This window comes from Anguilla rostrata, chromosome 9 (genome assembly GCF_018555375.3).
Source record: "Anguilla rostrata isolate EN2019 chromosome 9, ASM1855537v3, whole genome shotgun sequence".
Taxonomy (NCBI): domain Eukaryota; kingdom Metazoa; phylum Chordata; class Actinopteri; order Anguilliformes; family Anguillidae; genus Anguilla; species Anguilla rostrata.
The window spans coordinates 33,451,606-33,474,028 of record NC_057941.1 but is presented as its reverse complement, the minus strand read 5'-3'; the positions used below and the strand labels follow the sequence as shown (position 1 = coordinate 33,474,028).

The 22,423-nt window shown below is 43.1% G+C and overlaps 2 protein-coding genes and 1 long non-coding RNA gene across 3 annotated transcripts in view; all 3 read right to left on the bottom strand.

The window, feature by feature from the left end:
* Positions 1-166: 166 nt before the first annotated feature.
* LOC135263631 (small ribosomal subunit protein RACK1) lies at positions 167-7,969 on the bottom strand. Its single transcript, XM_064351904.1, has 8 exons — positions 7,743-7,969; positions 6,808-6,979; positions 5,931-6,078; positions 4,250-4,345; positions 3,035-3,145; positions 1,669-1,809; positions 1,137-1,247; positions 167-322 (listed from the first exon to the last, which is right to left on the bottom strand). Exons 1-8 carry the CDS (start codon positions 7,849-7,851, stop codon positions 257-259), a joined length of 954 nt encoding a protein of 317 aa, XP_064207974.1. The 5' UTR covers positions 7,852-7,969; the 3' UTR covers positions 167-256.
* LOC135263632 (uncharacterized) lies at positions 3,185-4,238 on the bottom strand. Its single transcript, XR_010332501.1, has 3 exons — positions 3,649-4,238; positions 3,403-3,507; positions 3,185-3,299 (listed from the first exon to the last, which is right to left on the bottom strand). It is a non-coding gene; the product is annotated as an uncharacterized LOC135263632 (long non-coding RNA).
* A 2,392-nt stretch (positions 7,970-10,361) lies between the features above and the next one.
* Positions 10,362-22,423, bottom strand: part of LOC135263629 (collagen alpha-1(XXIII) chain-like) — a 110,538-nt gene continuing 98,476 nt past the window's right edge. Inside the window, exons 14-29 of the mRNA XM_064351900.1 lie at positions 22,143-22,205; positions 21,484-21,528; positions 20,740-20,811; positions 18,014-18,058; positions 17,593-17,637; positions 17,144-17,224; positions 16,591-16,644; positions 16,237-16,302; positions 16,007-16,033; positions 15,702-15,770; positions 15,294-15,347; positions 14,996-15,022; positions 14,620-14,673; positions 13,981-14,067; positions 13,436-13,474; positions 10,362-13,024 (exon numbers count right to left, since the gene is read on the bottom strand). Of these exons, the coding sequence (XP_064207970.1) occupies positions 13,022-13,024; positions 13,436-13,474; positions 13,981-14,067; positions 14,620-14,673; positions 14,996-15,022; positions 15,294-15,347; positions 15,702-15,770; positions 16,007-16,033; positions 16,237-16,302; positions 16,591-16,644; positions 17,144-17,224; positions 17,593-17,637; positions 18,014-18,058; positions 20,740-20,811; positions 21,484-21,528; positions 22,143-22,205 (831 nt within the window). The 3' untranslated portion in view covers positions 10,362-13,021. The remainder of the gene's footprint in view (positions 13,025-13,435; positions 13,475-13,980; positions 14,068-14,619; positions 14,674-14,995; positions 15,023-15,293; positions 15,348-15,701; positions 15,771-16,006; positions 16,034-16,236; positions 16,303-16,590; positions 16,645-17,143; positions 17,225-17,592; positions 17,638-18,013; positions 18,059-20,739; positions 20,812-21,483; positions 21,529-22,142; positions 22,206-22,423) is intronic.

Sequence of the window (22,423 nt, the reverse complement as noted above, 5' to 3'; positions counted from 1 at the left end):
GTATAGATAAAGGATGGATTGATGGGTGAAAATAAAAACGTATCTGTGGCGCAGGAGTCCCGAGTGAACCGCTGTGCATTCGATGCTACAGCTCATACCTCTAATATAAATGGGACATAAGGAAACATGGTCTGGCACTGGGGAAATACACACCAGAACAACAGAATTCAGTTTTTTTTTTGTTTTCCTTTTTTATTCAAGGCTTTATTCAACAGTTCATAGCAGTTCTCTTGTTGTCGACGGGGAGGTATTTTTTTCAGCGGGTGCCGATGGTAACCTGCCAGACTCTGATCAAGTTGTCAGTGTAGCCAGCAAACAGGGTCTGGGGAGAATGAACAGAACAATGATCAGAGGAGAATGAAAAGCCCGCCCCCCTCCCGAAAGACGAACTGCAACAAAGTTGATAAGACACTCATGAGCATGGACATATGGCACCTATGCAGAGCACTCTGGATTATTGTCTGCTGAAGGCTTAAATAGAGATATTACAGGAATACTGCAGGAACTAAGCGTCAGTTCTCTGGCAGCTCAAACAAACAAACACTAACAGTCTCCCTGGCATACGATTAGGCGGTGGAATTTTATGCATGCATGCATGCATGCATTTAGGCGGTGCAATTTTATGCATGCATGCATGTGCATATAAATAATTTAAATGAGATCTCCATTTATGCAGCAGAATATTCAAAGGTTGCACAAGGGTACACTGGAACGGTCTGGGAAAGAAAAACATTGTGCACGCAGATGGACGCTGACAAGTTCGAATTCTTGGCTGCACGACACCTACAAAGTTCCACTGTGGAACATAGGTCAGGTACGGCTGGGAGTCACAGGGAAACAAACACACAATCCTCCGGATACTACTGCAAAAACTTCGCCCCCACATGTGCCACAATCAAACGCGCCACCGCATTCGATTACACGCACGGCAGCACGTGCTGGAGTACAGACCGAACCCCCCTCATAATTGCAGTACTTGTCACCAGCGGGACTCAGATTAACAGTAAATGGGTGTAATCACCGGGGGGGGGGCGCTCTGAGAACTCCTTAAGTCCGATCGAGCACAGAAAGGTGCGGGGGGGGGGGGGCGCGCGTGGTGAAAAGGGGGTGGCGGCCAAACGGCGTTAAGCTCGTACCTGTCCGTCAGCAGACCAGGCAAGGGAAGTGCACTGGGGCGGCTCCGCCTTGCTGTTAGTGCTGATCACTTCCTGTCTCAGCTCATCCACGATGATCTTGCCCTCAAGATCCTGGGAGGGTGAGAGCATATGAATTAAGAAGGGGGAGGAGATTGGGACAAAATGGAAATGGGGAAAGTGAATAACAGACACAAAGGATGGTGATTTATTAGAAAGCTATAAGGCTTAAATGAAAATGGGTGGGGCTACCATGTACTATGGAGCAACAAATTGTCAACAGCACAACTGTACAAGGACTACAAATCCCAGAACAAATGTATGAGAATATGCATACATTTTGATCTGGCTTTTGAAATCTCTTTAAAATATTCCATCATAAAAAAAACCACATTGTCTTCATGTTGATTGTGAAGCAAAATCTACTTATTCACAAGCATCTTTGCCGTTTTCAGTTGTATTGTATAAAGCACCATGTCAAAGCATGTGTGTTTTTCATCAAGGTTAACTGCAAAGCAGGAGCAGCGCCTCTCACCCAGATCTTGATGCTGGGCCCGGTGGCGGCACACAGCCAGTAGCGGTTGGGGCTGAAGCAGAGGGCGTTGATGGTGTCGCCTCCGTCCAGGGTGTAGAGGTGCTTGCCCTCGTTCAGGTCCCACAGCATGGCCTGACCGTCCTGCGCAACAGGAGGGGGGGGGGGGGGTCATTTGAGGAATACAATCGCCACTCTAAACCAGAGGACTGCCGCCACAAATCCGCTAATGATTAACAAAAAGTGCAACATGGAAGTTGTAAGAAAGAATAATTATACACCAAGGTGAAAGAATGAAAGCCAGAGACGAAAAAAAAACTAAAATCATGTTTGTCCTGCAACTCCCGTTTTCATGTCTCTCATAACACAAAAAAAAATTATGAGCAGTTAGCTGTCAACAGCTCTGAAAGCAACAAAGCCATGCTAACATGACCCATTCCAACAAACCGTTCCTCTTATGATATGGCATTGCCTCATCAAAAGGCACGTGTCATTGACAGGCCTACGGTTCCTGACACTCCCCCTGCAGCGCGAAGCAGGAATACAGACTACAGTCTATAAAAAGCCAGGCACTGCCTGCGCATTCCAAAAAATTTCAACAGAGCCTGGATACAAAGTGGGCTTTGTAAGGAAGACAAAGATGCCCACACACCGCATCAAAAGCTTCCAAACAAGCTTAATGGCAAAAATAACATTTCAAAAAAAGGGAACAGCTAGGCAAGCCATACCTAATGAAGACCTGTGCAGATAAAAACATCGTTAGCACCGTTAAACTTGATTGGGAGCATGTAAAACAATGCACAGGTACTTCTTTCTCCTCTAGTCTAGTTCATACCCCCGGCACCTGTGGAAGTTCTCACAGATGTGCATGTACTGCCTTCCTTTCTACAGGGAGTGGGCATCTCCTTTTCCTCACTGCCCTAGAGATCTGTGAGGAACTGGCGTTGGCACATGCTCACAAACAGCCTCATCTTCACACTGACACAGATAGAATTCCAGGTCATCAGTGCTCAGAAACGCACAAGCTTTCGCAGTAACAAGGACACACGGTGTCTTTGATGCCAAGCACCATGAGCGCTAATAGCTCCCTCTTGTGGAGAATCTTCAGCCAGTTAAATGTGACAGAGTGAGTGACTGAGCTACTGAGCGACTGTCTGACAGAGAGTGAGTTGCATCCAGGTCCACGAGGTGCTTTGAATCTAAAATCAACAGTGAAGCCCATCATCGCAGCAGATGGCAGGAACCAACCAGGAAAGCAGTAAAAATATGGTCACACTAAAATAGTTAAAAATCTGCCCACCACCAGCTGATTATGTTTATTGTGTGCTGTGGTATGAAACCGCCCAGCCCACCCCATTTCCCAGCATACCTTGCCACCAGAAGCGCACAGAGAGCCATCGGGAGAGACGGTGACAGTGTTCAGGAATCCCGTGTGGCCGATGTGGTTGGTCTTCAGCTTGCAGTTGGCCAGGTTCCACACCTGAGAAAGGAGAGAGCACCAGATAACGTCACAGAATAGCACACGCTCGCCCCCGCCTCCCCGCCACCCCCCCCCCCCTTCACTCCCACCATCTCGTACTGCACCTCTCATCCCTTCACTCCCACCATCTCGTACTGCACCTCTCATCCCTTCACTCCCCACCATCTCGTACTGCACTTCCTTCATCCCACCATCTCGATACTGCACATCACATCCCTCACTCCCCACCATCTCTACTGCACCTCTCATCCCTTCACTCCCCACCATCTCGTACTGCACCTCTCATCCCTTCACTCCCCACCATCTCGTACTGCACCTCTCATCCCTTCACTCCCCACCATCTCGTACTGCACCTCTCATCCCTTCACTCCCCACCATCTCGTACTGCACCTCTCATCCTTCCTCCACCATCTGTACTGCACTCATCCCTTCACTCCACCATTCGTATGCACCCTCACCTCACCACATCGTCGACCCTCCTACTCCCCACCATCTCTATGCACCTTCATCCTTCAATGAGACTGTCGCAGGGCCACAGGGGCTCAGGCGATAGGACCGTGAATTTTGTAATCATCGGGATGAGCTCTCTCTTATCAACTCTTCACAAACGAGAGGAAACAACACCCGCAACAGACTCTGCACTGCGCACTACGGGGATGTGATCTCCCCCAAGACTGGCATGCAGATCAGCCTAATCATTGTGTTTTCCAATACCTATCCAGCACGCACAGGTATTTGAATTACGGTGCATATTTAACCCTCAAATAACGCTCTCATAAATAATTTGGAGATACACGGGTGATGAGCGCTTACAACTCTCTAGGTCAGCTGCATGCCTTGCAGGAGTGATGTCACTGAACCCGAGAGTGAGAGAGTAACCACGTCCCACGTATTCATCAACTACACACAAACGCATCTATACAGTACATGTCATCAAATACTCACTTTACAGTGAAACACTCACTTTACAAAATATCAATATTTACACTTGCATTGAATGCTCACTTTAGTAACGAACCACACGATTGCCACCTCATTTTATTGTACTTATAGATTATTTCTGCGGTTCTTTGCTAATGCCCGCGCGCGGACCAGGCCTCCTACCTTGACCATCTTGTCCCAGCCGCAGGAGACGATGATGGGGTTGCTGCTGTTCGGGGAGAAGCGCACGCAGGACACCCACTCGGTGTGGCTCTCGTCCTGGAAGGGGAAGCACGGAAACCCGAGCGTTAGGGTCCGTTTTGGTCACCGCCCCGCCCCCCCCACAACCCTGCCCCTCTTACAGCCATCAGCCCATTTAACCCTTTAAATGACGGGCTGAGGTCAGTTATGACAATACTAAATGTGAAAAAAAGGGGGGGGGGGAAATGACCTCACATTACACACAGAATCATTCCCCCCCTAGTCAAATTAATCAATGCAGTAGTTAGACTCCCCATGCTAGTTACACTCTGCACATAGCCGTTTGGACACATTAAAACATTTTAATTCAAAGTATGTTTGGCTACATTTTACTTCGGGGTGGGTCACAGAATGGTAATCCATTCATTAATTAGGACAATGCATCAGCACAGTACAACACTAGAGAAGACAACACAAGATTCTCCATCACAAACTTTTGACCCCCATTCAAAGGAATGAAAACTAACCAAAGCACTGTTTTAAAGCCTTAGCAATTGAACTGGAATTAGTGAACTTAAGTTCTGACAGTGGCTGGACCATTCAAACAATGACATGTTCATCACAACCAATTTCAACTTTACTGCCATTTGCCAAAAGCACTTTATTGACAGTAAATTTGAGCACATTTTTTTCCCCCCAAAAAACAAAAACAGATTTTTTGAAAATGATGGTCCCTATCACCACATTCAAATTCAAAGTTACATTCTCTGTTCCCTCCAATCACCTTTTTTAAATTACCAACCACAAGAGCTGCCAAAACTCTCACCTGGTAAAGCATTTCATTTTTTCTATGTACCCAAGCAAAGCACAGTTCATTCATAATCAATTCATATTGAAATGAAAATACCTGCAAGACATATACTGGCTTACATACTACTGCAAATGATGACTCTATATATAGTTTGCAAACCGAGCAGCTGATGAACCACACAGAAATACTGCGGCAGCATGTACTTAACTTCTTAAATTAAGCTATAAATGCAACCCTGTTCCTGACATCTCCTGCCATCTCCTGTCCTGTAGGTTTACATTCCAACCCTTACAAAGCACACCTCAATCAGCAGCTAGAGATCTGGTTCAGCTGCCAATTAGTAGCATCAGGTGTGCCAAAATTAGGGCTAAAATGAAAACATACAGGACGGGAGATCTCCAGGAAGAGAGCTGGCCAGCAATGCTTTAAATATCATAATTCCTATGCTTAAGCGCCATGGATCTCACTGCACCTTCATCCTTCACACTTCGTACTGCACCCAATCCTTCACTCACTCTGACTGCACCTCTATCCTCCTCCCATCTCGTACTGCACCCTGATCCCTTCACTCCCACCATCTCGTACTGCACCTCACATCCCTTCACTCCCACCATCTCGTACTGCACCTCTCATCCCTTCACTCCCCACCATCTCGTACTGCACCTCTCATCCCTTCACTCCCACCATCTCGTACTGCACCTCTCATCCCTTCATAATTGGAGGACTTGTCGTCAGGGCCACAGGGGCTCAGGCGATAGGACCGCGAATTTTGTAATCATCGGGATGAGCTCTAGCTCCTAGTCATCTCTTAATCTCGCGACGCAGCGAAACAGAAGCCCGTCGGGAACTCACCTGGATGGTGTACTTGCAGACCCCCAGGGTGTTCCACAGCTTTATGGTCTTGTCCCGGGAGCCGGACACGATCTGCCGGTTATCGGCGGAGAAGGCGACGCTCAGGACGTCCTTGGTGTGGCCGACAAACCGCCGGGTCGTTTGGCCTCTGTTGGGCGAGACCAGAGAGAGAGAGAGCCGGTCTGCGCCATTGTTCCTCCTTAGGTGGCCCACACAGCCTCAGAGCTTCGCTTTCAACTGGGATGAACTGACCCCAGCTGACAAGGGCCTCCAGGGAAAGCAGAAGATAAGGCATTGAGCCCTGGCACTACGGCGGGCAGGATGCAAGTCTCAATATAGAATTCCCAAATATGTTTAATAGCCCTGTCCCATCATTACAACGCCCTCCTAAAAATTTGGGCCATGTCTTTACCTAGTCAGCCATACCATTGGCCTGCAGGCCACAGGCAGCAGTAATCCAACTGTTTATTTGGATTCCCATTAGATGTTGCCAAGGCAATAGGATTGATATCAGGCAATATCCTAAAACGCTACTCTGACAATGAATGCTTTAGCAGGACATGCAATTTGACAGCCACCCCCCAAAATTTCCCCTTATAAACGGAATAAGATGGGTGCTGAAAACCTGCCAAATGTCAGTCTGAAAGGAGACCAAGCTTCACCTATAAGAGGTTAAGAAGCGTTACCATATATTAGAAAGAAAGAGGAAGAAAAAGAGAACAGAAGCGGGTGGATACTGAACATAATACTAGGCTATTTTTGCTTACATGCAGGCTATAGACCAAATAAAGCTAGTATGCTAGCACTCGCTGCTCAGATAGATGGACAGGCAGAAAGGCGGAACACCCTCCTCTCCCCTCAGACCCAGCGCACTCACGAGGTCAAGTCCCACAGACGCAAGGTCCCGTCCCAGGAGCCGGACAGGGCAAACTGCCCGTCGGAGGAGATGACCACGTCGCTCACGAAGTGCGAGTGCCCGCGCAGCGCCCTCTGAGGGATGCCATAGTTGGTCTCGTCACGGGTCAGCTTCCACATGATTATGGTCCTATCTGGAGAGGCGGGAGATAGGGACGCAGGTGCGCAACGCGACTGCTGGTGAGCTCAATTCAAAGACGTCCTGAAAAACGCAAGGACAACCACTGGCAAGAGCACTGCACAGGCAGTTATTCAGTACTTTACCCTAAACTGCAGTGACAGAAAAGGTGCATATTAGCTACACTTTGCATACCAATGGCCACTGAAGTGTCAGGATAATTGTAATCATGGCAACCAAAGAGAATTATGTTTGGGTAGACAACAAATAAAAGCATAATCACCATTTACATGCACGGTGTACATATTTTCTCTAGCATTGCGAACATTCACCAGTTCATTCATAACATTACCATTCTGCAATATTACTCGTACCCAGACAATCGTAATAAGAGTTTACTGACTGAAGGAATCATCAAAACAGTCTCATAAACGCAAACAGCTCCAAGAATGAACGGTCAATCCCCAGCTTCCTACAAATGCAATGATGATTACAATATAGCCAAGTGGCCCAAGCAGCTTGTACTGACAGCCGGTTGGTTTGCTAGCCAGAAAGTTTGTTAGCAAGAAAGTTTGCAAGAAACTGAACCATTAATGACTCACATTTTGCAACCTATCGAGTCATATGTATGCTAAAATCGTTTAACAAGCTGTAGTGGTGAAGTTGCATTAGACTGCAGAAACAGCATTTAAAGGAGTGCAAACGACTGCTCTTTTGATCCAGTGTCAGTAATACCACGTAGCATGTATCCGGCGCAGTTATGGCGGCAGCTCGGTTACCTCTGGACGCAGACAGGATCATATCGGGAAACTGCGGTGTTGTAGCGATCTGGGTGACCCAACCGTTATGGCCCTTCAGGGTCCCCCTCACCGTCATCTGCTCGGTCATTTTGGCGAAGATAAACCGTGCCTTTCAGGGATGATGGAGTCGGATTTAGACAGGAGGTCTCGTTCGCCTAACTCCTTTCACATTCAGCCACAGAGAAAGAGACACGGCGCACCGGAAATATAAGAGAACTACACGACAGCAACGACGACTAGTGGTGAACTCTGGGTACTGTAGTGTCATAGTGCCATAGAACTTCTGTAGCCTAGATCATGAGCGCAAACAGTTCTGCGATAACATCTATGGATAATAACGCTTAGCTTACTAGTGTTTCTCAAACCAGATAGACAACTTGTTGTTTTCATTCCAAAAATATTATTGCTACCCCAGCATTTTAACAAAAATGTATATTGTCTTAATTATTCTTTTCATGTTTTGCGGGATTATTCACCCTCATAACATTATGTTAGAAATAGCTATGCTTGCCATGAAGAATAAAAGTCTCATATTCATCTTGTGCTGTAGCCTACTGCTAAATATTAAATATTTGTATAGATCAGGATCTCATAATTATGAGATCAGGATCTCGTAATTCTGAGAAAATTTAAAGGACCATACCTGTGTTACTACATGTCATTGTCCATTGTCAACATGGGCCACATAGTTTACATAAACCTCAACCATTTTTCCCAAACTTGCTTTATTTTTGAGATATCGTGTTTGTTTACATTTTGTCCAGACAGACGTCATTCACTGCCATTCATGTTGAAACGGTGTGAAAAACACTCTACGACACTTGAAAGTTGCTAGGTATAGGTAATTCACCCTTTTGAAAATCACTACGCCGTTTATTTTATCTAAAATTACTGTATTACTCTAATACAAGCTCAAATTCACGCATAATATCAAGTTCAAGAGCGTCTCATTTAGGCGTACGCCGGCCTCAATAATAAGCACAAGCATTGATGCCAACGATTGACTGAAAGTTACACCTCAGACTTGTGTCTTTACCACTTCCTGGTTACAAAGTCCAATCAGAGCCAGCCAGAGACGTTTTGGCCAATGGGATGCAGGCAAGAAAACGTGTTCCTTGTGCGGAAACTAGAAACAGAGGGTGCTTGTTATTGAGGCCGGCGTACGCCTAAATGAGACGCTCTTGAACTTGATATTAACATTAAGCCTTTGCGTGTGAGGCAAACGTGATAACCGCTACTCTACGGAAACATGAGGCTATGTTGAACAAGACCAGGTTAAAACCTAGTATATGGTTGGACGTAACACATGTGATCCAGCCAACCAATGGTGTAACTTCATCACTCAGTCACTCAGTCACTCAGTCAGACATTCGTGTTTGTAGAGCTGGCCCCACTGTTGCGGTCCAGCCAAAAAGAAGAAGAAGTGAAGAAGAAGAAGTTGCATGTTGATATTTACACTAGTCAATCAATTGATTGATTGATTGATTGAATGATTGAAATTCTTTATTGATCATTAAAATACAATGCAATTGATTTAATTTTATTTATATTGCGCAAAGGATTTGTCACAATACAATTCACAATCTACCCAGGCCTAATCCCCCACAGAGCAATCCAGAGTCAACAGTGGCAAGAAAAAACTCCCCGGAGGCATGTAGGAAGAAACCTGGGAAGGAACCAGACTCAGTAAATGGGGGTAGGGTTCCTCTGGCTGGCTCAGTGTGTGGGTTCACAAATATCAGTCAGTTTCTGTCAGGCTGTATAAAGTAGTGTCGAGTTGCCTTATTAAACTGTATGACCAAAAGTATCGGGACACCCAATGGTCTGTGGCTGTTTTTCATGGCTGGGCCCCTTAGTTCCAGTGAAGGCACATCTTAATGCTACAGCATACAGTGACATTATAGACGCTTCTGTGCTCACCCAACACTTCGGGGAAGGCCCTTTCCTGTTTCGTCATGGCAGTGCCCCCATGCACGCAGCCAGGTCCATACAGAAATGTTTTTGTCGAAAACGATGCTGAAGAACTTGACTGGCCTGCACAGAGCCATGACCTCCACCCTTTCCAACACCTGTGGGATCAATTGGAAAGCCAACTGCAAGCCAGGCCTAATTGCCCAAATCAGTACCCTACCTCACTAAAGCTCTTCTGGCTGAACGGAAGCAAATCCCAGCAGCAATGCTCCAACATCTAGTATAAAGCCTTCCCAGAATTGTGGCTAACATTTCTAACTCAAGGAAGCATTTGTGATAAAGACAAATACTGCAGGAGGAGACACATGGCTCATACATGTTTTATTATTATTATTATTAATCCCAAATAGCACATCATTTTAATTTACAGGACTATCTCAAAAATAAAAGGAAACTGTTACAGATAAATTCCTACAAAGCCAAAATAGATCAAAATTCAACAAACAAAACTGATTGGAGGAAATTACATATTATGATAGAAACTGTTGGTAAACACTATTTTGAATTATTTCTCATCTTTGCTTTGTGCTTCAACAACACTGAGATCGTTAAAGCACCTTGAAAGAAAGAGAGAGGGAGTAGTATTGAACTGTAGTAGCGGTTAACAACACTTAGTGAAGAAGTTCATCAAGACCTTAGTGGGTTTTATTTCTCTAATGAACAAGATTTGTTTGTTGGTTGGTTTCTCATGGATTAACAAACACCACATACATTTTATATGTAAATTACTGTAAGTTATACAAGTTATTGTAGCAGAAAACCTGGACAGAATGTGAACTCTGCCAGGTTTGTATCTGAAATAAGAAAAAGATTGCACCAGATCTTTAAATATTTGTATGGGTGCAGCTGTGAAGCACAACATCGTATGCTGAAGCTGACACAGTTTTGAAATGTAAAAGTACCATTTTGTGACAATAATCTCAGACCCATGGCAATACACCAGCAGAAAGTGAAAAGTAAACGTTTAAAGAAGAAAAGCTAAATGGGGAACCTTTGCAAACTGCATAGTTCAGACAGTACTGAGAGGATATAAGATTGTTGGTTGACTTTTACTCACTTATTTGTGTACACTGCTTACATTAAGTCATAAATTAATAGAGACTAGATGGCATTTGTCAACAGGCATAGGCTGGAGGCTTCCTCTTCACTTTTTTAAAAGCTCAAATCTGACTAGTCTTGGCTTGCTTTAAAAAAATAACATCACATTGCAGTAAATTCATCTTTGGGCCAGATGCATTATACGTTTGTACATTCTCTTTTAGAGTAAGCTGGGAAAGTGAAAAATGGACCTGTGATGAAGAGAAGGAAAGAAAGAGGAAGAGGAGAAGAAAGGAGAAATAGGACACTCCTGTGGAACTGTCTCCCCTCAGCGGGAGTGGCACTGAATTCAGTCACGCATGACTGGGACTAATTGGACCTACACAGGAGTCTACACTGTATAGTACTCTTTAAATGATTGTAATTTGAACTATAATCAGACCTGGTGCAGAGATACCAGTTAAAACTGAGGTCTTGGAGGATGGACTACACTTTAAACCTTCTTGATTACATTCAATTCAACGGTACGAACAACAGCCTGTTCCTACTTTGAGAATAGCTCCATGCTCCTTCTCTGTCTCTCCTACAAAAAAGAAATGACATAAACAGGACATTCTGCAACAGGAAGCAGTTTTTAAGAAAATAAAAGCACTCTGTCCTTCAAAAGGATAAAAAATAGCATAATAATGGCAATGAAGTAATCAATATACACACTGACTACAGATTGTACATAGTATTAATAAACATGACTTATCAGTAAAAGATTTTTTTTGTTAATCCAAGATAACAATCCTTCTCTTTCTCAACACAAACACTGTCAAAAATATGGCATGAAATGGCTTCACCTGAACAGTGCCTGAAATGTACAAAGTGAGCTGAAATAATCATTTAGGGTTTTCCCCTGTCAACTCCCAGCATAGTGCAACTTCAAAAAAATTTGAAATTATTTTAGACATTTGCAGAGCTTTGATTTTAGCTTGAAAAATATGTTTTCATGTAATTTCTTTATGTACATGACATGGCTTATATATTGTAGCCCACAAAAAGGGATTCAAAAGTAACTCAACATGTTGCACATCTGTTGAAAATTATATGTTGAATCCTCCAGATATCCTAACATGACTGTAACATAACAATAACATACCTATGCTTTAATGTAACTACCCCTACATAACTATGACCTTTCATTAAACACATTTTACAGTATAATATATAAAATTTAAATTTCTCGTCCCTGTTTTAAAAAGTCTTGTTACAGACAGTTATATCAAAAAAGGTGATGCTATAACATGAACAGCCTTCAAACAAATTTATGAGCACTGTACTTTGAATGATCATGATCATTTACATACTTTATATTTGCATTGTTTAATAAAGTTTTCCCAGTCCTGTGTACCTACACAAACACACAAACGCACACACACACATGCACACACGTATACAACAGAATGAAAAATAGAGCAATGTATACAAAAAAGGAAAAACACTTTATAGCAGTCAGTCAGTGAAAGCAATGCACTCTTCATCGTCCTTATTTGCAATTATGCTTGAGTTGACTCCAGGTGAACAGTTGATCAAATCAGTTAAAGTCTCTGGTTGGTGTACGACATCCCAGTCCAGCTGAAAGGCTGACGATTCTGCATGTTCCGGAGTACTGAGTTGCAGTGAGTGCTGGGACGCCGAGCCACGCCCCCTCCTCCCCTGACACATTCAGTCACTGTCCCGCATGGGTCACAGGTCAGCCCCTCCCCCTCAGACTTCTCCCCCTAGTAGGACCGAATGGGGCCCACAGTCGCATCGTTTTGTCCTTTCAAAAGCAAAATAGGGTCTAAGGGGGTGACGGGGCAACACCGTTGGGCTCTCTGCGAGGCAATTTGCTGGGGCTGACTCACCCTGGACAGTCCGTTCCCTGGGTTCTGCACCCAGTCTTCCCCTCTGGATCAGAGCAGCAAATCAGGAGCCTCACAGCAGGGCCCACTTCCTGTTGTACATCTGTTTTCGTCCCCCTGCTTCATTCCGTCCTCATTTGCGCATCTGGTTTAGGTGTCCTGTTCCTGTTTTTCCTTCATGCCTCCCCCACCTTCCTCACAATAGCCAAACAATGTTATATACAGTATAAAAAAGATAGGCTCAATATATTAGATTAAAAAAATAGCTTCCGTACAAAAAAGTGAACTGGATGCAAAAAAGCATTTTGTTTCAAAATATACCATATGGATATGTACAGGTGCCACACTCCCTGCTGGCTATCACTGTAAGCAAAAGAAGCAGAAAAACTGAGATTACAGTCTTGAATAAAAGTCTTGACAAATAATGCCGACAAAGTACTATCAGGTCACCCAATATGTATGTATGTATTTGTAAATTAAAATTAAGGACAAATTTTTGATATGAATCACAGCATAAGGGAGAATCATGCCCCCCAAAAAACATTTATACCAGTGTCTGTCTGAAAGAACACCCATTTTTTTTCTTTTATAACTGCTGGCTTCATTAAAAATTGATCAAAAACGTAATTACAACTGGATATAAGGCGATACTCATTAGTTATTAATTAGTCTGCCTCTTCCTGCAAACAGTGCAATCTGTATCTGATTAATGAGAGTAAGGGAGGCTTCTGTTTAATTCTGCTTGGTTTAAGCAAAAGAATGACTCCTACTGACCTTGTGCCAACAGCCAGGTATGGGTAACCCGTCCCGACCCTGGTGATGTTTAAAAAAAAGCAGGGGTAATGGGTAAGTACTTTATGAAATTGTTCATTTATTTTTTCTCTTTCTGGCATGTACATAGCTCTTCTATAAAGTCCCTGGTATTCTCAGATTTAAAATAAAATGTATTGTCTCCACTTTCACACAAATGAAAGGAGACGTGGCTCAACGGGCAAACCAGTGCATTAAAATACATAAATATAGTGTACAGTGCAATAAAATACATACATATATAGCCCTGTTTGTGCAGTTATACAAGCTATACATTGACATTAATATTGAAAAAATCTGCTAATAGTCCAAAAAGGAATCAGAACAATCCCAGCATCTCTTTTTCTTTTGATGTTTCGTATGAATTACAATGTACTGGTCCCAGCACCTGTAGATTTTTGCCCAAAAGCCCAAAGGTTAAATGTGTAGTTGTGATACAGGAAGTGGGGTACTACATTTCCTGTGTGGAGGAGACACAGGAAGTGGAGTACCACAGTGGGGTTACCCACCACGGGGCAGGGCTGGTCCAGTCCAGGGGGGCCCTGTTCCCCTTTCTGTCCCTTCAGGCCTTTCTTTCCCACTGTACCCCGGTCACCCTACAACAGCAGAGGAACAAACATGGGGTGATAGTGCCCCTTTCAGTCAGAGAAGTGTTATGTAGGTTCTCCGGAATATGGGCTATTCCAGAAGTGGAAAATCCAGGTTCAGAAAGTCCTCCCCAGTATTTTGCTCCAATTGCCTGTATTTGCTAATTAGCACAATTCTTGTTAAGGTAGAACCAATTAGTGAAATCAGCTGAATGAGTTCATGGGTGGAAAAAACATATGGCAGGACTTTTACTTTCTGACCTCTGGTCTTTCTCTGATATATTTTAGCCGTGAACACAAATTTGTGCACTGACGTCTCACAGACAGAGAGGGGAAGCCCTCACGCTTCATATAGAAGCCACATGCAAATGCTCGTTACGGCAGCTCTCTGCAGTCAGACCCTCAATGTCTTCATATAAACAATTTTAATGTATTAATGCAAAATAAGATGAGGTCAAAACTGATATCAAAACTGGCACATGCACAGAGCGTGATCAGCCCTGGCACGGCACAACTAATTATTTTCAAGCATGATGTCATCAGGACTTTCCACATCCCTACCTTATCTCCTTTGATCCCCTGCTCTCCTTTTTCTCCCATCAGTCCAGGAAAACCCTGCAGCAACAGGAAAAGGAAGCTAGTATACCCGCACAGCATTCTGGGAATCTGAACACCAGGGCAGCAGTGCAGATCCTGTCCACTAACGGTCAGCACCAAAAAATTTTAACTTCAAAAAAGGTCTGATTCTTCTAAAGCTGAAGAGGCATCACCAAGCAAAATGATCTGTGTTTTGTACTTAGGCCTGCCTCTACTTACATATTTGTATGCAGTAATATAGCACTGGAAATTCTGGTTAATAACCAAAACCTGGTCGTTACTAGATGGCCACCTTAACACCGGCACATAAAGCAATAGATGTGATGAAATCTGTACTCACATCTAGGCCAGGCTCCCCAGGCTTTCCCTGGTAAAAAATCAAACAAGCAATCAGCGACAGTTCATTCACATTATCAGAACAGCTTCTTGAATTTGCGATATGCAAAACAGAGACTGGCAGCTGTTTTACCCCAGGTTCCACTGTCTGCTGCTTTTCAACACAGACAACCCTTAACTAGACATCACACCTTACTACAGGTGTACTTGGCACCCGTTTACTGAAAGGCTCAAAAACCTTTGGGCACCAGGCCTTAGTGGAGTTACCTGTCCCTGCTGTAAGGTTTTCTGAGCTCACTGACCTTTTCACCTTTGGCCCCTGGGAGCCCAAACAGTCCTGGCAGACCCTGTAAGCCCTGTGAGTGAAAAGAGAGAGATCAGGTCTCAATGTTGGCCACAGGGTCTGAATGAGCTTGGGCCCTGTTGGTCTGTGTGTATGTGTGTACTGGTGTATGCATGTGAGTGTGTATCTGTTTATGCAAGTAAGTGCATCTGTATATTCATATTCATGCACGTATGCATGGTCTGTGCGAGGTGGGAATGTACAGTGTATGTGTGCCTTCATATATTTGCTTGTGACCGTGTGCATACATGCAGTCTGTTTGTGTAGTTGTGCATGGATGCGTGAGCACTCCTCTGTGTGTGTGCGTGTGTGTGCCTATACATGTGAAAACGTGGAGGCTGTGTGGATCATGCAGGGATAAACTCACTCTGAGTCCAGCAGCGCCTCTCTCTCCTGTCTCTCCTTTCTCTCCCCTCAGTCCCTCCCCAGGCTCCCCCTGCACACATAGCACACCACAGCCCGTTTCTCACACTGTCTCTACAAACCACCGTCCACGTCGCTGCTGAGGAGGAAACTCTGGGAACATCTAAAAACAATTGCAGCGCAACCCTGATGGTCTACGTGGAATTAAATCTGTAAGAACACAGACCAAGCCCTTCCACCGTGTGACTCCCAAAAACATGCAGAAATTACCCGAAGACCCCAAAACCCCCACAGGCAAAACAAGTTTACCTTGGGGCCAGGCATTCCATGGTGACCCTGGAACACAAATCAAGGGGGGCTTTAATTTGTCACCTTAAAACATGTTTTTTTTTTTTTAAATCTTACATCTGTGAATGATAAATCAAGCAAGCATTCTCGTCTTTGATAACGTATCTCACTGTGTACTAACTTGTGATCGCTGAAAACCAACAGAATACTACAGAATGACTGAAATGAAGTGCGCTTGGGACTTCACTTACCATAAGCCCCTGGGGCCCCGGGGGCCCAGGAAGTCCTGGTGGTCCAGGCTGAGAAATAAGTTGCACCTAAGCAAGAACAATGATGTGGCATTTTACTTAGGATTAGGGATCGAGAAACTAATAGAAAAATGTTGGCCCGTGACTCCCTTGGGTTGAAATAGTCTAGAAAAATGCAACAATGTCAAGCGCATGAAGTCAACAGGAATCAAATAACTTGTGACAAGGTAATTTTGTTAGAGCAAATTAAGGGACATATCCATGGGCTGTATTTAAACAGTTCTGTGCATTTTCTGCATTGTCACTTGTTGGACTGTTTGGCATTTTAATTGTTAAAATCAATATTAATTGACTGACCAGATCGTCCTCCAATCTGCAGTCGCCTTTTTCTCCTTTTTGTCCATTCGATCCCTGAAGCAGCACAATGAAAACAGAAAAATGGGTCACATCTGTAACAGCTCCCCTTTACCAGGCCCACTATACCCCTGTCCCACAGTAGAGCTGGAACCAGTCTGGGTCATCAACACAGCAGTTCAAAAAGCGTGAACAGCTTTATACCCTGTAAAAACCAATACGTCAGCCTCAATAAGTATATTAGTCTTATATTTGGACTTACAATCATATTTTTTTAACTTTATTTTGGTAAATAAGACAAAAGGATTGCCAATTGAGACAGTTTGACTCATTTCAAGATTTGCCAATGGGGCAAGACAATTTCCCTTGACAAGTAAAGAGTAACTTAAAACAAGTCATATGTCTACATATGTCTAAAGAAAAAAAGATTAAAGTCTCACTTTTTAAGGCAGTATAGCATTGGTGTCACTCACTCACACACACACACACACACATACACACACATAATTTCTCACTCACACACAAAAAACACATATTCGCTCACACACATACTCACCGAGGGTCCTGCCATCCCAATCTCCCCTTTTGCTCCATCCACCCCGGACACCCCGGTGTCACCCCTCTCCCCCTTGGGGCCCTATGATAAGCAGGCCAAAGGTGAAGTGAGGTTCCTCAACCATAAGGCATTATTTATATAATCACTGTGGGGAAATATGTCTCTTACTGTACTGGACACCTAAGAACAGCAACAAGCTGATATCTACTGGGGCTAATATGGGTATTGCTCCTTTATACCACTTCTCCTGAATACCAGTCTTGATTGTTTTTTGGTCCACAAGTAAAAGTGATTGTTAAATTCTGATGGAATTTTGGCTATTCAATTATCTTATTTACCTGATACTGCTCTGCAAACTAATTTCAACTCCTTCAGCCTAGATGTGATGGCATATGTGTACATGAAAGTATACAGGAAAAAAAAAAAAGATTAAAAAAGATTTATATTACCTGTTCACCATCAATGCCAGCTGGTCCAGGCAAGCCCAAGTCTCCCTGCAGACAAAAAATATAAAACATAAAAGATAAACAAAACACCTCCTTTTCACAGTCTAACCCTTTCATCTTGTGATGAGGGCCTTCACTGAAGAAAGTATCTAAGCTACACTGAACTACAAATCACGCTCATACCAACACCACTATTTTGAAATACAGTAGTCATTTTCTTAATTTTAATCTTTATTATTATGGTTAAATGAATTCTATATTGTGGGATTAGGTTATGGGTGTCCTCTATGTAAAATAGTATCTAGCAAACTCCAGTGTCCTGCATAGCAGGTGCTAATGTTGTTAACATTGTCTAGGATACAAAACACCAAATTAATTATTTTCAAGATTGGTGATTAAGGTGATTTCTGTGGGTGGTGTGTACCTTGGGACCTGGCTCTCCTCGGGGTCCCGGGGGACCTGGAGGCCCCTGAGAAAAAACAGATGACAAATAATGTTAAAAGCGAAGACTGACCTGAGACTGGTGGATTTCATCCATTCAGCACTAGCCAGGGAGAATTTAACTTTCATTTCACAATGAAGCAGTGGCTGTTTTAGTAACCATTCTTGCTTTGCTGAGTTTTTTATTTATTTTATTTGTTATAGCACCTCCAACACACATGCTGCTACGATCACTGACCTGTATTGTATTCTGTATTGAACGGTTATTCTGTACACTGGGATTCTGGGGTGCAGTGTCAATGTTGTTGTAAAACATTGTTTCAACATTGCTTTAGCGCCCCAGAATACGTGCTTCGGTTGAGACATTGCACGGATATACACATTTGCCGTTTTTCTAATGCACAATTTTGGTGCTTTGAGCACTGCAAAACTTGGCCCTGTTCAGATCTGTTGTATCAGGATGAGGTGCAGTGGATATCTTGAAAAATCATCAAATCTCAGTGAAACTATCTGACTATCAATCTGGATTGATAGTTTCACTGAGAGCTCTATTTCATTTTTTGGTGCCCCGCCCCTTTAACTGCAGAAACCATCAGCATTTTATCTTTGTGGCGTTTAGGCCAGGTGTACACAAGGAACTCCCAAAGATATTAGCACTGTTTGACAGAGAACGACTACGCTCAGCTTTCAGAGTAAAGTCACGCAGCCAAAATTCCATAAACAGGAAAGTTTGAGTTACTAGTCCCCAAGTGTAAATCAATCACCTCAGCCATATCAAGAACCTGCTTCCCTTAAACAGGGAACACCGTTCCCACGGTTGCAATTTAATTAGCTCTCTCTCTCATTTATTTTCAAGTTTATTTAGTTTCCATTTTAGTGTTGCATGTGTAAATATATTACCTCCATTTTTGAATGATGTATTCAGTATGGCAGTGCATGTGTCTCAAAAAAGTGCTTTGGAATAACCCAAGAATTGTTTCATCGCGTTCACTGATCTGAATTGCTATAATGCAGCCGTGCACCAGTTTGTGAACATGATGGTTTTGAAACAAAAATAATGGAAACCATTTCCTTATTTATTTCTTTCCTTGAACATTTGGTTTTCCCAGCGCAATAGCAATGGAAAATGCATATAGGCGACTAAAGACAATTTTCTATACCTCAAAAAATGCCAGCCTCAAAGCTAAAAGGAAATTCCTGATGTGACATTTCATCATTGAGAAATACGCCACACTAAACTACAAACCAAGATTGTGGCTTCATAGCCACATCCAGCTAACAACAACTAATCTGAGTCAGTTTCCTCGTATAGTATTTCAGATGCACACTAGACAGGTTTCTTCAATTTGGCATGTTGCACCCAGATAAGATAGATTTTTATCATCTTCAGATCCATGTGTTTCTGTTTATCATGCAAACAGGACTCCAGGATTTCAATTTATGGCTTGTCTACATTCCGAAACGTCACACTACTGTACACAAATCTCATGAGTATCGTGTTTCCATCCCATGTTACTGCTTTCCTCTCTTGTCTTTTTAAACTTCCAGACTTTCCATCTTCCTGTCTGGCTTAGGAAAATAAAAAAAACATAAATCTTAATCTTGAATCTTAAATCTATTCTTTCAACATATTTACGAGCAATAAATACAGCCGCGAGCAAAAAGAAACAGCAAGCAAAAACAGGCAACATTTCAGACATGACTAATTAAGTGTAAAGTTAAATGTCATAGCTGAACAATGGGTTAAAATATGGATGCGCTCTAACTGGACTCAAACCCTGATCTTTGTTCTTCAATACTGATTTTCAGTAAAGATCAGTGCCATATTGACCTATGCTACTGGGCAATTACTTCCATATCCTGCTATCTATATTTAGGAATCAATTAATATATAGATAAATATTAAAAAATAAATATATTTATATTATTTTATGAAAGCATCATCATTGAGACAAGTTTGATTGTTTTGTCCTTTATCTGTGTATCAAAGTTATTACTTTGTTCACCAAATCAGAGAATTATGTGTGAATACCATCAATTGCCTGGCTGACAGCAAATTTGTCTTTCCACATAGTAACTTTTTTTGGATAAATCTTGAAAATGAGCATCCGAAGACCAAACTCATCAAAGTTGCATGTTGTTTTGTTAAATGGTTTGAGAGGAGATGCTACCTTACTGTTTAGAGTTAGTATTTGATGAATTGAGCAAGTGATTATAAATAAATAAATGATTTATGAAGCTGAGGTAACCGCTTCTTTCTGCAGGGGAACTGCAGGCGGTTCGCTTTTGATTAGATCGGTAGGTGGGGCGCCGTGCACCATCACTGAAGCTCGAACTACTTCCAATTTCCTTTTGTATGCCAGCCTAAGTGTGCCAGTTGTCCATGGTTGGCTCTTCAAAAGTCTTTTGAAAATGAGTCTAAAAACTGATGTTCATTAGAATGAAAGGTGCGATCTCTCACCATATTAGTGTGAACAAGAGCCTTAGGACTATCCCAGCCAGGTTAACAAGCTACGCTAACTTGGCGGCAGTAGTGCTAGGCTTAATACAGTTGTGCTTTGTATGATAAAACTTCATAAAATGCAGACCTAAAGTGAGTTCTCAGAGAGGACTTTGTTTATCTAAAGTGGATACGTGGGCTTTTGGCCTCCTAAAGTGAGAGGTGTTATTCCTGGATCCATCTCATGTTTCCAAGCAGGCCAAGTTTACCTGGAAGGCTTCATTGCCGTGAAAGTTGATGAATTCAGTCAACCCTGGCACGCCCTTTCCTCCGGGCAAACCCTGCCAAAAACAAGAGAGAAAAAAACATTTGTGAAGAGATGTATTGCTGTTGTATCCATATTTTATCTCAAGAGCTTTTCCATTCATTCATCCCTCTCTCCACTCGTTCATCCCTCATCCATCTGTGTGCACCAACACAGTGAGCTTCATATGTTCAGAGAAGTATTATGCTGTATCATTTATTTTTTGGGCTTTTGGGATTTTTTTAGGGGTCTATGCTACCCCACCCCCCACCCCACACTCACACTCCCCTGCAAACTGTGTCCCTAACTTGTGGTAACTGTGTCCCCAGTTTGACTTTCTCCCCAGTGGCTCTAGAAACCTATAGGACTCCTGGTGGCCATGTTGATGAGCTAGGAATCACACTAAGTAGGACCACATTAACAGTGTGTGTATACAGCAACAGTGATGTGCAGGCATGACTGGGCAGCAATCACAATCACAGGGCTCAATATACAAGTCCCTAACAAGGGAGGGAAGAGAATCAGGAAGAGTCGCTATGGGTACTACGTGTGCATGCGACAAGCGACCTTGCAGAACCTCCCACCTTCACGAGGAAACCACTGGAGCAGAAATTATCATGATACGGTTCACAGGCAGGTGGTAGTCCACAACATTTTCCTGACCGTCTATGTCTACATGTTGATCCCCATCTTCACCCTAATTTCTTACCACATCTCCTCTGGGTCCTGTGTCTCCCACCTCCCCTTTGTCTCCCTGAACCAGAAAACAACCAAAAAAGGAACTCTTTTAGTACAGTAACCTGGAATTTAACTGGAATGCTCCTGAAGAAAAAGGTACGCATGCACTCTACTAATCCACCTGGAGGCAGAAGAAACAACTCCCAAAAAGAATAAATAACCATCAGAGGACAGCCTGCATGAATACACTGTTAATTTCCCATATTTCCCAGGGCTATGGGTCAAGTGCAGGTGCACAATTAGATGATTCATGTGAAATCAATCATCAGAAATCCTGGAGACCATAGATGCACACAGGTAGGGCTGAGTGAGCACCTGAGTGAGCATGAACTGGCCCAAGGCACAAAAACACTAAATTACATAACCTTAATAGTCTTTTTAAAAGTGCCCAAGGATGATTTTACTATTTTAATTGAGATTGATTTTTTTTTGGTTCCCTAGAGGGATACTCACTGTCTGAAAATTTGATAAGAGGTGGGCTGCAAAGAAGAAAAGAAATATCCACTGATTGTGACGGGTACCCCATCATCCCACCTCAAATTGGACATGGTTCCCCCTGTCCCATCTATCCTAACCTGCACTCCTCACCCGTTACCCCGCACTGCCCTGCCCCGCCCCTCGACTCCTCACCTTCAGCCCAGGCATTCCATCCATCCCTCGCTCGCCCTTATCACCAGAGACACCCTGCTCCCCCTGCAGGCCACAAAGCAAACGTCTATCAATGCATAACCCCCACTTACAGCAAGAAAACACTATTCAGGTTATAGAACATAGGTTGTAGAAGGACATTAGTCCTTTAGAAATTGTTCATTATCATTAAATATATTCCATGCACATATAATGCACTGTGTTACAGGAAGTATTCACCCAAAGATAAAAATATGACATTTTTACTATCTCCAGAATATAAT